At 33.7% G+C, this 16,650-nt stretch overlaps 1 protein-coding gene across 2 annotated transcripts; it reads left to right on the top strand.

The window, feature by feature from the left end:
• Positions 1 to 12,086: 12,086 nt before the first annotated feature.
• On the top strand, positions 12,087 to 13,764 carry LOC109053336 (C-C motif chemokine 8-like). 2 transcript variants are annotated; one of them, XM_042714513.1, is made up of 4 exons: positions 12,087 to 12,279; positions 13,220 to 13,346; positions 13,426 to 13,493; positions 13,579 to 13,764. In XM_042714513.1, the coding sequence occupies exons 1-4, from the start codon at positions 12,201 to 12,203 to the stop codon at positions 13,599 to 13,601; spliced, it is 297 nt and encodes a 98-aa protein (XP_042570447.1). In that variant the 5' UTR covers positions 12,087 to 12,200; the 3' UTR covers positions 13,602 to 13,764. The 2 variants fall into 2 exon arrangements, with proteins under 2 accessions (XP_042570447.1, XP_042570448.1); XM_042714514.1 differs by lacking the exon at positions 12,087 to 12,279 and adding an exon at positions 12,506 to 12,663.
• Positions 13,765 to 16,650: the final 2,886 nt, after the last annotated feature.

Here is a 16,650-nt window from a genome sequence, read left to right as displayed (position 1 = left end):
TATACAGACATAATAACAACAAAACTTTGTGCACTTATAAAATAAGATAACAAACAAGGAGTGCTGTCTGCAGCTTTGTCTGCGCTGATCTTCAGATACAAATGCGTCATTAAAATGAACTGTAACTCAGTGAATACTCAACGAAGAGACATGAGAGAGATATCTATAGAAAGCCTGACATGTCTACGTTTAAACTAAACAAGTGCTGCTGAAAACAAATATTCTGTGATAAAGTAATCCATATGAAAACAAACCCGATGTCCCGTTTTTCACGTCTCCCTTCATTATCTTCTAATGCGACCACGCCCCCGCGCCGAGCGCGCTTTTGAGATTCAAATGTTTTCACTGAAGCGCGCGGCTTTTGAATACGCCCACACAACAGAAGACAACGCGAGATTGTTCTTCAAGTTTTTATTATTTTACTGTTTGCTTCGCGATGAGAGGAATAAGACATAATTCACCCCAAAAAGATGTGATGTGGTTGAGGATTTGAGATTTGGATTTCCTCAGAAAAAAAGAATGAAGCACTTTATTCAGCAGAGTTCATAAACATGAGTAAGTCTCTTTCTATTTATTTATATACTTGTACTAGTTTTCACATAACGTGTAAAACATTTTACTAGTTAGACTTTTTCCAAAGACTTTTTCCAAACTATAATTCCTGACTAAATGTATAATCAAGTGAAATATTATGAAGTTTCAATAACAATATACACTACTATACCATTCAAAAGCTTGATGTAAATAATATAAATGTAACAATAAATGTAACTGTAACAAATGTAATAAATCATTGCTGTTAATTCAACAAATCCCCCCAAAAAAAACCTAAAAAAAAAAAAATAAAACAACTAACAACAACATTAATAAATAATAATAATAATAATAATGATGATGATAATAATTATCAAAAAAACAATAAATGTTTTTTTGTAGAAAATAAGATTGTTAAAAGGATTTCTGAAGGATTGTGTGACTGGAGTAATGATGCAAAAAATTCAGTTTGAAAGTCAGCTTTGACTTTTCCTAATAAACTGTTTAACTGCACTCACAAGTGAATATTAAATTATGTTGTGGGATAATTAAGTATATTCTAAATAAACTACAAACATAAAATTATATACATTTATTTTGTCCTCACATTTCTTTCTTGTAACTCATCCCTCTCAGTGACACAGCTGACTGAATGGCTCATTATGCAGCTCATTATGCAGGCCTTTGTCTTCTCAGGTGTGAATTCATGATAGTTGACGCCTACTCGCATATGACTTTTACCAACAAAAAGTGTCTTAGAAAATTTAAATCAATATATTGTTTTGCTGTAAGTGAGTAAACAAGATGGATTTTCACATAATTTAGAAAAAAAAATTCTAGGCTACAAGCTCCAGTTCTCAAAATTCCTGGGAACCAATTTTCTGTATGTGTTTTATTGCCTTATTCAAGTGATTTAACATTTTTAGTTTTTCACTAACCACGCATAAACATTTTTTTTCTCTCAAAAACACAATCATGTACATACATGCTGCTCACATATTATTATAGCCTAGTTTGTGCTGATTACAGTGAGATTAGACTTTAGCCATTTAGATATTTATAAGAAACTGAAAAAAGCACAAATGTCAGGGCATGACAAAACTTCTCCAGGCCCCAAAAATACCCTTGGACTCCAGAGGATTAAAACTCTTCAAAAAACATATTGACTATAGTAGAATAGTAGAATAGAATATTTTTCAAGCGACATATGTGATGCAGTCTGCAAGTTCACACTTTTCATGTCTGGTTATTTCCTTTTCCTGTTATCAGCGCTCATCTGTGGTTTGGCTAAGTGCAAACCGCTAATAAACAAGCATTTTTGGTAAGTTAGCACAGCACAGAAAGACTAAGGCTACAAGCCAGAGATGTTAAGTTAAACTCAAGTACAGTGCCTTAATGAAAGAAATGAACCCCTTGTATAGAAGTTCACCATGTTATACTATTAATAATATGCCATAATAATAAGTAGTTTAACAGAAGTTTGATTCTGACTAGTAGATCCACTGACACAGCTTTAGACTTTATTCCATTGTGCAAAACCACATTTAGAAATATATGAGTTTAAATGTTGTTTGGGCCACCATGCACATACCATACACATGTAGTGTTATTAATATCTGTCTCAGTGACTCAAATTTCAGTGACGTGAGATGATTTCATCTTGACTACTTAAGCAACATGCCGAGTTGTGGTTTCTTGTCTTGCTTTGCTATCTTTGCATGCATCACCTACACTATACTTGAGCTTTTCTTAGAAACAGTATGACACAAATCAAGCCAAGGGTCACTAAGACTTTTTGTTTCATTTTTACAAATCTTTACAAACATTTAAAAACACTTTTAAAAAAATCCACGTGACAGTATCAGTCCCGCCCCCCAGGACTTGTAATGAGGTTGGATCCAGGAAGCAGGTTGACAAGATAACCAGGGGCCCCTTCAAAAACCTTTTAAATTTAGAGGGACCGATAGTAAAACTCTGGCAGATCTGTCATGATTTAATATTGACCAATAAATGACTCAAACTTTTTTCTAAATAAAAGACAAAAAAAAAAAGTAAATTCTACAAATGAGTTTAGGCATTATTGTAATAATGTTATATACATTTATTATAATAATAAATAAATATTCACTTTGATATTTACTAAAGATTACATGTATATTTTTACATATACATTTACATTATTAGTAGTTTTGGTAATACTTTAGATTAGGGAGCACTATTCACTTTTAACTAGTTGCTTATTAGCATGCATATTATTAGTATATTGTCTATTTATTAGTACTTATGAAGCACATATTAATACCTTATTCTGCATGCCCATATTCTAGATTCCTTAACCCTACTCTATACCTAAACATAACTACAACTACCTTACTTACTATTAATAAGCAGTAAATTAGGAATTTATTAAGGAAAACTCTTAGTTAATAGTGAATGTGTTCCCTAAATGAATGTTACACCTCTAAAGGCTTAGGTGATAGGGAAAAAAATAAGATGAAAGGAAAAATAATATTTTTCTCTTACAAAATTTTGTTTGTGCAAAAAAATGTGTGATGGAAATAAAGAGGTAGGAGGAAGAACTATATTTCAATGCTTTTGTGAGAGAACACAAAACTTATAATTTTAAAGGTTATTTAATATTTAATAAAAGAAAATTTTATATTAGACGATGACCAATATGGTACCAATATATCATGCATTCCATGCCTAATTCTGATTTATCTGATATTCATCTTCACACATCGTTTTTATGGATCTGATCATAGTTGAGTCATTTTGTAATTTCTGTTACAAATCTGAATGTAATCTATCATACATGTATATCTATCATACAGGTATACATGAGTACATAATATTGCATGTTTACTGTCACCTCACAACCCAGCAACTTTATAAGCCAACAAATGTAATTCTGATTTTTTTTTTTCTTCTTTTTTTTCTCAAGTTAGTTTGAGAATGAGTCTGAGACTGAGCAGACAGAACTTTTAAATTCCGTGGACATTAATCACAAGTTCCTCAATCTCCTCTGTGTTGGTATTTAACATATCTGTATATAAATGTATGAGTTATATTTCAATAAAAATATTAGCATAGCTTGCATTTCGTTTGGTTTATTGTGTTTATTCTGACATTATTCTCGGAACTGAGTGATTAGTAGAATAAATGTTCTTATGCAAGGTGTGCTTTAAGCGTTTGTTTAATAGTAAATCAGACAGATAAGATTCTTTAAATAGGCTATTGTAAAATAGATGGGCTCTGTGGTGTTTTCTTGCAAGCTAAAAATGAAAAGACAAGCAGCTCAAAGACTCCATCACTCTTCAAGCAGTAAGACTATAACTGCAGCTGTGATTTCTGACCGACAGACCAAAGCATTCAGAGCAGCTAGCACAAGAAAAAAAAATGCATCTTGGCACTGTGGGTAGTCTGTAAACCACACAAAGTCAATGGGGGAAAAAATAGCCTCTTGTGTTTCAAAACTGGTTGAAGCTGTCATGTTACCAAAATGATGCAGAGGAAAGCTCTAAAGACAGACAACCATCAATGACTCTGCTGTCATGTGACTGTGGGGATTTCCTGTCCTAACTGTGACTAAAGCCTCAAACTTGCTTGGACTATAACTGTCCACCACACATTAAAATAACTCCTCTTGGCTGGAATTTATTGCAACTATTGCTAATTTTGTATGTGGTATATTCCCTTGTTACATATATATAAAAGAGAACGAGGGTGTAAGAAGTGATATTCACAGACCAGCATTTATGGTCAAGACCAAATATGGCAATTATGTATACTGAACACTGGGGTTAGCTGTTACATGGGAAGGCTTTTTCTCAGTAACTAAGGTTTAGAGTCACAAGACCATTACACAATTTGGAATGAATTTTCAATTACGCAAAAATATGTTTTTATTATTATTATTATGAACGACAGTGTTAACTACACCAATACCTTCAATTTTCTCCATTTATTGCATTTTATTTTATGATTTACATTTTTAATTATTTAATTATAGTCATTCTGTAAAATGTCTTGCTGACTAATGGATCCTGTGCAGTGAATGGGTGCCGTCAGAATGAGAGTTCAGACACCTTAATGATGGATTTGTTTCTTACAAACACACAGCTTTTTGCTTCACATTATATTAATAATTAATTGATGGACTGGAGTGGTGTGGATTATTTGAGGATTATTGTGATGTTTTTATAAACTGTTTGAACTCTCATTCTGATGGCACCCATTCACTGCTGAGGATTCAGTGGTGAGCAAGTGATGTAATGCTAAATTTCTTAAAATCTGTTCTGATGAAGAAGCAAACTCTTCTACATCTTGAATGGCCTGAGGGTGAATACATTTTCAGCAAATTTTCATCTCTCGAGTGAACTGTTCCTTTAAAGTGGTAATTCAGCACAGATATAGCACTTTCTATCACAGACTACTAGTTCTGAGTAAACAAAGTAAAAGTCATAAAACCAAAAAAATATTATTGATTAATATTCTGGTTGGCTAAAAGAATGATTTTGTATTACCCACCACATTTTTGCATGCATCACGTTTTTCCATTTGAACATTTTGCATGAAGGAAACATGCTGTGGTTTGTTTTCACGCAAGCTGCTAAGCAGTTAAATTGCTATTGGTTTCACTTTTTTCACTTGTATCCTAGCTGCATGAATTATTTAATTTAAATGTGTTATTTTTGTTTAATCATATAATGTAATACACTTGTCGACAGTGTTTATCTGTTGTGGCACAGTTACTTAATTCTTAATGTTTTGCCCTGATTAAATCATTCTTGCAAAATTAAAGAACAGTGACAGAGCATCATCATCATCATCATCAACTAGCATGACAAGATGTTCCATTACACATATGTCCAGATTGTCCAATGATGAATTTCAGAGAAACCCTACACATGATGATACTCTCAAATAATTCCTGTCATTCTTGACTTGTTATATCAAATAATGAGATCATTTAGCTAATCGTTCTGTGAAGCAACAACTTGGACAACTGTAAATGTTCATCTTTAAGAGGTAGCCTCAATAGCTCAATAACAGCGTAATGCTGCAGAATGATTAATCATGGCGTAAGTTATTCCATTCGCTTTATTCACATGAAGCATGAACAAAGACAATACTTCCCTTTTTCTGAGGACATAAAAAGCAAAAAGCCACCCAAAAGCAGCAAACCGTTTGTGGAGTCGGACAGCACACAGGATCCCTCAGCAAACATGCACCTGTCCTCAGCATCTCATCAAATGATTTGTTTGTTTTCTTTGGCTATATTTCTGTGTGCTTTAACATCAGGAGGTGAGTATCCTTCGACTATTGCACTACTGCACACAAACTGACATTTGCACTCAAAACTTGAGAGAGAAAATTATTTAATTTAATTAAAAATGTTTATTTTTCTTATCATATTGGGACAAAAAAATAGTTTTCAAGCATAAATCTCATGAAATTAGGATTATGCTTGAGCAAAAAAAAGAATTGGTTGATGGGTTAAGAACTCAAAACAAGTCTACGCAACTTTGCGTCAAGTAAATTTATCATGTTAAAGATTCTTACATATTTTAATGGAAATACACTTTTGCAGTCTTACACTTTGAACTTTCAAAGACATCTGAAGTGAGTTTTTAATACAACTGAAGGGCATTAAGAATTGAGAGCTTCTCAAATCAACCTAAAATAGGAAAAACTTTTATTTCTGGATGTTTTTTCTGTCTGCTTGCAGTGATCTCCATTGACCCTAAAAGGCCAACGTGCTGCAATGTGGAGACGTTCAACAATACAGAACCAATGAAAAAAATCACAAGTTGTTACATCCTTCCAGCAACACGCAAATGTCTTGCAGCAGTAGTGTAAGTCAGCTGAGCAACATTTAAAGAAATCACCTGTCTGTGAACTCTCTTTGTTAAAGAGCTTTTTAATTTGTCTATATATGTGGTCTAAATGCATTTTCTCCTTTAATCTTTACAGGTTCATTGATAAAGATGATGGGTTGCACTGCATCGATCCAAATGCTCCATGGCTCAATAAAAGGATAAAACGTCTACAAAAGGTTAGAATTTACAGATTACGTTTTGGAAAAAATCTGTGGAGTGAGTAAGGAGTAATACAGAACAGCTAAACTGAATAAAGCATGACGACCTCTGCAGGGTTTATACCAACACATTGTGTATATTGGCATATATATAAAGTGAAAGGCCACTTCCTAACCTGTTTTTCTTCTGTTCTAATTCAACAGAATGGTGTAAAATGTGTCGATAAGACTAAACCTTAAGATACACACATGGGGACTAAACATATGTGAACTTCACTCAGAACTTGGTCTTCACCAGCCACACCAGCAAGATCCTTTTCCATCCCTGTTAGTCATACAAGCTACATTGTATTTCTGCTTTAAACCCTAAACACACACGGATCTTCTACGCTGGAAAAATATGTTGAACATATTGCGCAAAGGAAACAATCTGCGGTTTGCTTTCACACTTAGCTGCTATGCAGTCTAAGTATGGTTATCCCTTTGTCTTTTTATTTATTTTTCAAATATTGATGTTCTAGTTGTATTTATAAGGCTTAATTTATAAATCTTTATTTTCTTTTTAGAATTGAACGTATTACACATTTGCAAACGTGTATGTTTTTGTTTAATATATTTAAATGGTTTCTAATTTAAGAACATATATTTATTTTCCTATTATGACTTATGTAATATTATTTCTCTTTTTTCTCTAACTAATGACAAACATTAGTTACAGTTCTGAAAGCGCTTAAAAAAGTTTATTGGATGCAGTATGTATGTAACAATGAAAAACTTTAATAAACACTTTACTAAATATTGGTCTTTGACTATAAAAAATCTTGTGGAATCAGATTTTTTGAATACCAATTAACAGTATGTATCTAATGTAAGTTTAATTCTTAATGTCTACTGAGACTGTCTTAACCTTTGATTAAAGGCCTGAGGGCTACAGCAATGAGGAGAGGTTAGCGACCTCTTACAAAAGGTAGCGTTCGTTTCGCAAGTATTCTGAAACCGATTTAAACCACAGGTCACAGTAGAGATGAGATGAACACAGACTCACACCCTATGACTGTCTGATGAAACAGCAGTCATACGTTCCATTTCTCTACAACACTCTAATAATGGGAACTGTGCATCAGCTTCCTCCAGACTAACAACTGTCAGACATTTCTAAGAATTTGCTAATTTACGAAATGTTCAAAGTCAGACTTGTGAGCCATCAGCGCCTTTTTAGAAATGAATAATTGAATAAAAATAATAATAAAAAAACTAAGGCTGTGAAAATAAATGTTTATCCTTTTCATCTTTCATTCAAGAAAAATCTAACCTTTCATTGAAGTAAAACAAATGAAGGGGGATCTCATTATGAAATAAACGTGTTTCTCCACCTCATGGTGGCCACAGTTATTGGCCCCCTTTTACTGAATACTATTTGCAACCTCCGTTTGCCAAGGTTTGAGTCTTCTTGTATAATGTCTGATGAGATTGGAGACCATTCTTCCATACAGAATCCATCCAGGTCCGTGTTGGTGCTTCTCCTTTTCAGTTCAAACCACTCATTTAGAACTCACTTGAAACCTTTTTTTTTTTTTTTTTTATTTCATCTGACCACAGAACCATATCCCATTTGAAGTGAACTGAATATGCTGGAGTTTGTTTTTGGATGAGAGCAGAGGATTTTTTTCTCTTGAAACCCTCCCAAACAACATGTGGTGATGTTAATGTGATGATTTTTATTGATTGATTGGTTGACGCTTTTTGACTCCAAGACTCAACTAATATCTCCAGCTGTTATCCTTAGAGAGTCTTTGCCACTCAAACTCTCCTACTCATTGTGCATTAGAATGATATAGACACACATCCTCTTCCAGATTTGGAACATCTTCAGTTGATTGGAGCATCTTAATTCTTGCCCTGATGGTGGAAATGGGTATTTTCAATGCTTTAACTATTTTCTTACAGCCACTTTCAATTTAGTGAAGCTCAGCGATCTTGTCCTGCACCTCAGAACTATATTCTGTTGTGGTGGAGGATTAATGGAATTTGGCTTGGTATTAACTTATATTATATTTATACTCCCGTGAAACAGGAAGTCATGGCTGGAAAATTTCATGTTTGTTATCACCCTGGTGTGCTAATCCGTGGAATGCAAAAGAAGATATTTTTGAACAGTAAAAAAAATACTGAGACTTTTTTTTTATCTTTGTGTGTGTGTGTGTGTGTGTGTGTGTGTGTGTGTGTGTGTGTGTGTGTGTACTTGTTTATGCTACATTTTGTGGACCAAATGTCACCACAAGGATAGTAAATCCTCTAAATTCTTGACATTGACAAGGGAAAAATATTATTAAAAATAGTAAATGATGTTTATCTGAAAGTGTAACAATGCAAACAGGTTTTCTGTAAGGGGTAGGTTTAGGGTTGAGGGATAGAACATATCGTTTGGTCAGTATAAAAGTAATAGAAGTAAATGGAAAGTTCCCACAAATCACACAAACGTGTGTGTGTGTGTGTGTGTGTGTGTGTGTGTGTGTGTGTGTGTGTGTGTGTGTGGGTGTGGAGTTTATTATAGATTTTAATATATTAATGTGTGTGTGTGTGTGTGTAAATAATGACCATCTTTTTAGGGTGAACTACATTTTGTTCTGTCTACATTTCATTAATTTTATTATAGATTTTAATATATTAATTTAGTTTTTATATATCCATTTTCAAAATATAATAGACTTGCAGTCGTAGATGCATTCCAATCTGTCAGTAAAGGATGCCATCATAATGAGAAACTGAAACAAGTGTATTGCAGTTCAGAAGAATCTGACATTATGGAGCATATGAGTGTGACAATATTATGAAACTGAAAAACTCAACCCATGCCATGCACCAGCAAGCAAAACTTACCAACAAACCTCTTAACAGTACAATGTCAGCTTTTCCTTCCTATTTTGCTTCATTTGACAACTGGTCAACTTTACAAGATATATTTGAATTACTGAATTAAAAAAAAAAACTTTTGCTATACTGACCTATTGGCATATTAAAAATAAAACACTTTTTTAGCATACACTGAATTCATATCAATTAAATGACTGCAAGAAGGTTTTCAAATAGAGATTCCCCCATCTACATTTACATAAAATAATTTAGTACATGACGTTTACACCTACATGAGTTCACTTGCAATCTAAACTAAAGGGAAGTCCAGATATAGTGATAAAACAGGAAAATGATGAAATCTTTCACAAAAATGTATGTGGTCAGGATGCAGCCCATGCAGTTTAAGTTCCGCTTTATTGACTATTTAAGGCAAACTTTTAAGAGTCTTGAATATATTCTCTCTGACACAAGAAGTGAGAGTTGAAGGATCCTCATGAGGAGTTTAGCAGTTGTTGTTATTGCATCTGTGATCTGGACTATAGCGGGTAAAGTGCTTTAATTGTTCATACATTATTCTATCTGATGGAAGGATGCAGAATATTGAGGCTTACTTGGTTCTTCTATCTTAGCACAAGATAAGGTGAAATCATGCTGTACTAAAGTCTCCAAAGCAAAGGTGACCGAACCCATCATCAGTTTCAGGAGGCAAAATTAAAGTCTTCCATGTGTGAAGGCTGTCATGTAATAATCATAGCCCCTTTCTAAAGAAAACATGACATGATTAGAGATCAACAGCATTTGATGTTATATTTATAGACTGAACGGGGAGAGTTCTTCTGTGATCCTAGACAACGATGAGTGAAGAAGAAAGCTGAGCAGTTAGTTGAAGCCAAAAAGTGTGGTGTGACATCACAATATTTGTAACAACATAAAAAGCTTATAAAGCGTATTGTGATGCATTTAGTAGAGCTCAAAGAAACAAACACCTGACTTCCACGCCATCACCAGCATCATCTATTAGTGGCCAAACTCGAGTGAGAGGATCTACACAAGCAACTGACAGTTCACCAATCATGAACATCAAAAAATAAACTCCTAATGAAAACACACTTCTAAGTAGTTATGCATTTCAAAACTAGAAGTTTAAGAGATTTTGATGTTCTATTTTGAATATATTTTAATATACAAAATTGAATATTTAAAATACTATATGTCGTCATATACTGTACACATGTAGGGCAATTTGACAGTGACAGTTTTTAATTTATTCAGACACTGAATTACAGTAAAACTGTTCTAGAACAACACACATTGAAATATATTTCATTCAATGTACTGGTTATGAATTTGTGTTATTAACTCATGTGTTAAGAAGGCTGACGCTAGTCTGAGTAAATTTTAGACTGATTTGTATGAGAACAAACCTGGAATTTTTTTTCATCTGAAGATGCACATGAACAACTGCAACTCTGAAACTACAAATAAACTGTGATCAGCATTTACTGGTTTTGTTTGTGGTTAATGTCTCTGAATGTGTGCAAGAGTTCCTTAAGAAATCTTTTCTCTTTAGCATCTTTATTCTTTTCTTCATGGCTGGTTGCTTGCTATGCACTATTAATTGTAATTTGTACTATTGATTATGTACATTTCATTCATAAACAAATGTTACGTACTGTAGCATGAGTAAGTCTTTTTTCCACATACTAATGTATGTTTGACTTCTCAGCTTAATTAAGGTCAATACCAAAATAAACGTTTAATTATGCCCTCATTTATAAATTATTCTTTTTTAAATGTCTTTTATTTATACATTCAAAGTCTGTAAAATAGGGTCTAATGTACTGTTTATATAAGAAAATTTTCTGTATTGATTTGTCACAGGTGTTTCCCCGAACATTTTGAATTACGCATTGCAGTGTGTCGCATTTTAGGGCTAAAGAAAATGACAACAAACATTAAATTACCAGTATGTTTTTCAATTTTTACTGAGTTTTTTTTTCCTTAAAATGTATATTTTATTGTAATATCCTTGACTTTTAATCATCAAATATGAAACTCATAAAAAACATCTGAGTAACAAACAATGGTGTGTATTAAGGATACATACAATTCTAGCTATATATTAACTATATGTAAGACAAAGCAGTTGGCCAATTCGTTCCAAAACTGGTTTCATTTTTACCACCATAATTTCTTACAAAGAATGATAGTGAAAACACAATACATAATGTGAAATGTTGAAATGAAAATGTGGTTGAAATGTTTTTCAGAAAAAACACCAACAACAATCCACAGAAACAAAAATGCTCATAGTTGACGAAACACCCAATTAAAATGATGTAAATATTAAAGGTTTTTTTTTTTCTAAGATAAAGAACATCTAATTACATCCAAATCAGAAACTCAACACTTCATCTTAAAACATACGTTTTCAGTTAAAGTTATTGACCCCTAAACTCATTAAACCACAACTCATTTCATGAATTGTTGCCTGTTTTGCATTTTTTTCTAGGGGGGGGGATGTAGTTTCTCATAAATTATGTTGATGGGTAAACTGTCTGTTTTGTGGGTGAGAGGTGTGAATGCTTCGATGATCACTGGAGGCAATGATTTCAAAAGGCTGGTGGTAAGTTTGTGACGCAATATTTCCTTCTGCCTGCTACTGTACATCACTTAAAAGACCTCCGCATGATAACTTACCTACATAATCAACACCGGCTAACTGACCAACATCCAAATTACCTTTGATTTGATTTGGACACCAATAGCTATGGCATGGACTTCTAGATTAATCACTGTTGCTGTTCTGATCGCACTCATGGGATGTTTCACTGGCGCACTAGGCAACTGTAAGTAACTAAACATGCAGCACTCGATATTTCAATACCAAAGTCAATGTCACTGTCTCTTCATGTACTGCTGATGATTAGAAATCTTAGGAAGAGCACTATATTTGCAGGATCTCATACTGCTGTGATCATGAATTTCACTTTTGTCACATGAGGTCTGCAGAGTACTCTTACTGGTTAGAGAAATAAAGGAAGTGAATATCCTGTCTTCAAAAATATCATATAAAAAGACCTGAGTCTAGGTAGCATCTTCAAAACAGAAGTTCGCCTGCAAACATCTTCCTCGTCTGGTTATCTAAATATTTTACAACATCATGCAGCTCTGCTGGAAGTTAGCTCTGATGATGATGGTTCTTGCGTGTGTTACTGCGCAGCAAGTCAACTGTAAGTTTTAGGATTTGTATTTCTATAATGCATTTTGTTTTTATTATTATGGATCCTCTGATTTTTAATTAACTTTTTTTTTCCATTTACACTCAGATTTTGCATTGTTCATTTAATTCAAACCAGCATGTTTTCAGACTAGTATTGATGTTTAGAGGCATAATCTACAATGCAAATTCGGTTATCATTTACTCATCCTCATGTTTCGGTTCCTATTGACTTCCATTATATGGACCAAAAATATAATACATTTCAATGAGAACCAAAATTGATTGGTTACCAACATTTTTTTAAATATCTTAATTTGTGTTAAGCAGAAGAAAGAAAAGCATACAAGTTTGGAAATACATGAGAGTGAGTAAAGGATGACAGAATTTCCATTTTTTATGTGGATGATCCTTTTAATGTTGGTTAATACATTGCTATATATATTGCACAAACGATACCACAGTTTCGTTTTCTTTGATGGAGCCCTTATCAAAATCATGATCATCTTGTTTTCACACATATACAGTATGCACACAATATAAGATTTCAATCTCGTTCTCTCTTTCAGATCGTCGTCCCACTCGTGTTGGAGTGAGCTGCTGTAAGGAGGTGTCGAAAGCAAGAATACCTCCTGCAATTAAACTGATTGGATACAAGCATCAGAATGCTCTGAGTCCATGTGTGGATGCGATAATGTAAGCTCTTTCTACAGTGTTATTTCACAGACATTAATATGCATGATATTGTGTTCATTTTATTTCATCTGTCCTGCAGATTTTACACAGAGAAGGAAAAGTACTGCTCTGATCCAAAAGTGCGCTGGATTAAAGACCGTCTGAAAGGTACAGCACTAGCATTAATATAACATTTTAATATGATGCTTATGCACTGATGAAAAAACTCATAACATGATCATCTTTCCACCAGGTCTGGAGCAGATAATGGACTGAGCCAATAGAGGCCTACAAGATTCTGCAGATCTATCTTTTATATCATTTCATCCATCTATAAACAAAGAATATATATTATGTATCTACTATTAGATCCTCTAGCTTATGTGAATGTTAAAAGCTTTATCTGCTTTCAAAATAAAATGCAATTTTTGAAAAATAACCATTCGGGCTACTTACTTTCACTCAAACATCCAGCCTTTTCTCTGTAACAGTTTGGACTGTATTTAATCATATTTATGCTGAATCATTAAAGAAATAGTTCACACAAAAAAAGGGGGGGGGAATTCTGTCATTACTCATCCTTCATGACATTCACGATCCATATGACTATCTCTCTTGTGTATATCTCTTATAAAGATAAAATAATTTTACTTTATAATGTTGTTCTTTTTGAGGCTTCAAAAATTTTATCCATCTGTTACTGAATGGAAATAATTAATATTAGGTTAAATATTCCTCTGCCAGCTAACTATATTGTGTTACATCAATTGTATGTCTCCATCCAGTGGAGAATAGCACCTAATGCACAGAGTAGCTCGTAATGTAATTTATCAGTAAAATAATGTCAACCCCAGAGAGTAGTTGACTAACAACTAAACAAATAATACATTTTACGGGATTCAAAAACAGAAGTAAACATGAACAAATTAACAACACAACCCGAACAAGACATTCAAAACCAAATACAAATTCGAATTAATATTTTGTTTTTCCTGCTGCTACGAGGAACAATGCCGACATATATGCTGCAAAGTTTCAGAAGTGATTCACGTATAAATGCCAAAATCACTCTAAAAATTGCAGTGATCAACACAGTGATGACCATAGCAATGGCTGGGACAAAATATGATACGTCAAACATGTGAATTAAGCAATATAAATGCAGACTAATAGATTCATAGAAAAACATTCAAATATTAATTCCAAAATATTTTTGAAATGCTGATGCAGTTATTTGTAAAAGTAATGACTTGTAGATCTTGTGAATCTTACTGTCAGATATAGGATAAATTAAAACAGGTTCAGAAATTAATCAGGTTTTTTTTAATCCTTTGTTTGTCCATCAGATGGATTCTAACTAGGTGGTTGAATAAAAATGTTTGGGCTTTATATTTAAAAAAAGACCTCAAGTTATCAGCTAACAATATTTTTCAAATAAGTTATTATAATTTAGTAATTCATAAGTATTGATAATATTCTTTTTAATTTTAAGATAAAACTGGCTGTACTCTGATTTTACTGTAAATGTATAAAGCAAATTGCTTTGTCAGACTGGGGCCATTTTACCGCCCACTTAGTACAAATGTAATTAAAAAAATAATAATTTTAAAACTGCATGCATTTTGAGCAATAGGATAGTGATAGCAAGCGGGAGTCCTAATTACTCTGGACTCATCATCTCTAAGCATTTTCATACCATTCTTTGCAGCACAGTCTTTCACTTGGTTGATCATTTCTGCCACTGTGTTGTCAACTCTCAAGGCCTTTAGTCTCTCCATCAGCAGATTCACACATTCTGTGGCTTCAAGAGTGTTCGTCTTTTACTCTGCAGGCTCCTTGCCGCTGCCTCACATGGCTCAAAAAGTGCTTTACAGCAAAGAAGACTGAAGATAGTTTTTCCTTTTAGTGCTTGCTTGTATTTTGGCTTTTGTATCTCCTCTTAATCCTTTGTCCTCCTTCAAAGTTTCGAGTGTAGTCAGTATAACCAGGTATGTTAAACAACAGCGCTGAATCGCTTTAGTTCACACACACCATCTCATTGGGCATAATCCCAAAAGGTTGACGATGACATCTTCACAGCCAAACAATGATTAAAGAGCCGTTTGTGTTTTGCCGATGCTTTAACAAGAACAGCAACACCCTGGACAAAATATAAGCCTTCTGCTATAAGATTTACTTCACGTGCAACGTCTGGAAGTATAAGATCAAGAGAATAATTGCTACAATGCACATACAACGAGTGTGGGCTTTCTTCTCTCTGCAGAACCCTCAGCACCCCTAGTTCCCACGGCTCTGTGTTCACACATTCCATAGATAGTTTATGTTACGTGCACAAATTAAAGGCTAAAATCTGGATATATTTTTGTATTCATTTTAATATGTTTATACATTCATTTTTGAAAACGTCCTTCCAGTAGTGGATGCAGAAACGATCTTCCCAATACGCAAAGTTCGTAGGGCCCCCAAAACACCAGGGGGCCAACTTGCTCTCAAAGATGATTTAATTTTAGTTTTGTTTTTTAATTTGGCCAGCCGTTATGAAAACTGCTTATGTCATTTCTTTTAATGCAGTGAGGAAGAGACACTGTTTTCTCAAGCACTTTCCGTGAGCGCGATGTGTTTCCGATCTTTTAGTAAAGAACACTGTCATGATGACAAGCTGAAAAATCATTTCAGAAGAATCTGACAGTATGGAGCAGCTACAGTAAGTGTGACAGCATTGTGAAATGGAAAAACTTGACCCAAACCCACCAACTATCAAAACTCCCCAACAAACCTTTTCAGTCAGCTCTTCCTTCCTTTTTTGATTCACTTGACAACTGTAAAACTAACAAGATAGGCCTGCAATATATTTGAATTACTGAATAAAAAACACTCTCTACTGATATGCTGAATGGTCCTATTGGCATATTGAAAATAAATTTATATCAGTTAAAGGGAAAGTTCACACAAAAATGAAAATTACCCCCGTGATTTAATGGAAGAATGTCATATACACCTAGGATGGCATGAGGGTGAGTAAATCTTGGGGTAATTTTCATTTTTGGGTGAACTATCCCTTTAAATGACTGACAACAAGGTTAGAAATTAAATATCATGCAAGAATATCCCCCTATCAAACAGAGATTCCACCATCAACATTTACATATATATTAATTTAGCACTTGACATTTACTTGACCTACTGTACTATTACACGGAAAGCCAGATGATGAAACAGAACAATGATGAGATAATCTATAAAAATAAGTGAGGTCACAAAGGACAGGATGTAGCCCATGCATTTTAAGTTCCCCTGTATTGACTATTTAAGACGAACTAGTAAG

Source organism: Cyprinus carpio, chromosome A24 (assembly GCF_018340385.1).
Source record: "Cyprinus carpio isolate SPL01 chromosome A24, ASM1834038v1, whole genome shotgun sequence".
NCBI classification, from domain to species: Eukaryota; Metazoa; Chordata; class Actinopteri; order Cypriniformes; family Cyprinidae; genus Cyprinus; species Cyprinus carpio.
The sequence above is the reverse complement of the archived record's forward strand: the minus strand, read 5'-3'. Positions and strand labels throughout refer to the sequence as shown.

Coding starts and splice junctions, on each gene's coding strand:
- LOC109053336 (XM_042714513.1), top strand. CDS start 12,201: ATGGCATGGACTTCTAGATTAATCACTGTTGCTGTTCTGATCGCACTC. Junction 12,280..13,219: donor CACTGGCGCACTAGGCAACT/GTAAGTAACTAA, acceptor TCTCTCTTTCAG/ATCGTCGTCCCACTCGTGTT. Junction 13,494..13,578: donor GATTAAAGACCGTCTGAAAG/GTACAGCACTAG, acceptor TCTTTCCACCAG/GTCTGGAGCAGATAATGGAC.